At 39.0% G+C, this 408-nt stretch overlaps 1 protein-coding gene across 1 annotated transcript in view; it reads right to left on the bottom strand.

Annotated features, from left to right (window-relative positions):
• The window catches only part of amdhd2 (amidohydrolase domain containing 2), a 7,855-nt gene that overhangs the window by 838 nt on the left and 6,609 nt on the right, over positions 1 to 408 (bottom strand). The window contains exon 10 of the mRNA XM_035655351.1: positions 247 to 315. Within this exon, the coding sequence (XP_035511244.1) occupies positions 247 to 315 (69 nt within the window). The remainder of the gene's footprint in view (positions 1 to 246; positions 316 to 408) is intronic.

The following is a 408-nucleotide window of genomic DNA, read 5'->3' as shown; positions in this document are numbered from 1 at the left end:
TTGGCGCTATACAAATAAAATTTTGTTGAATAGAATAAGTGGCAGCTCTGTTGTGGAAGCAAGATCCGGATAATACCCAGGAATTCTCGCCAAAATCTGTTACCACTTCCTGTTAAAGAACCTGCAGGATTCTGGGATTTTAAACATGTTTGTGTCTGTTTGAATACTGAATACTGTACATAATGGAGGAAGCCGGCTGTTAGAAAGCCCACCATCTTTATATAAAGTGTTGGTCAAGAATCTCACCTGAAGCCTGTTTAAAGTGCCGTATACACATATCCAGTGTGGCTATGCTGCCGCAGAGGGTCGTAGTGCCTTAAAGACAGTGGAGATTAATCAATTAAAACTCAATTAGACAGGGCAAAGCATTTAATATCTAGATTAACTGGTTTCATTGCTAATAGAAAA

This window comes from Morone saxatilis, unplaced genomic scaffold (genome assembly GCF_004916995.1).
Source record: "Morone saxatilis isolate NCDOM2014 unplaced genomic scaffold, NCSU_SB_2.0 Contig14, whole genome shotgun sequence".
Taxonomy (NCBI): domain Eukaryota; kingdom Metazoa; phylum Chordata; class Actinopteri; family Moronidae; genus Morone; species Morone saxatilis.
The sequence above is the reverse complement of the archived record's forward strand: the minus strand, read 5'-3'. Positions and strand labels throughout refer to the sequence as shown.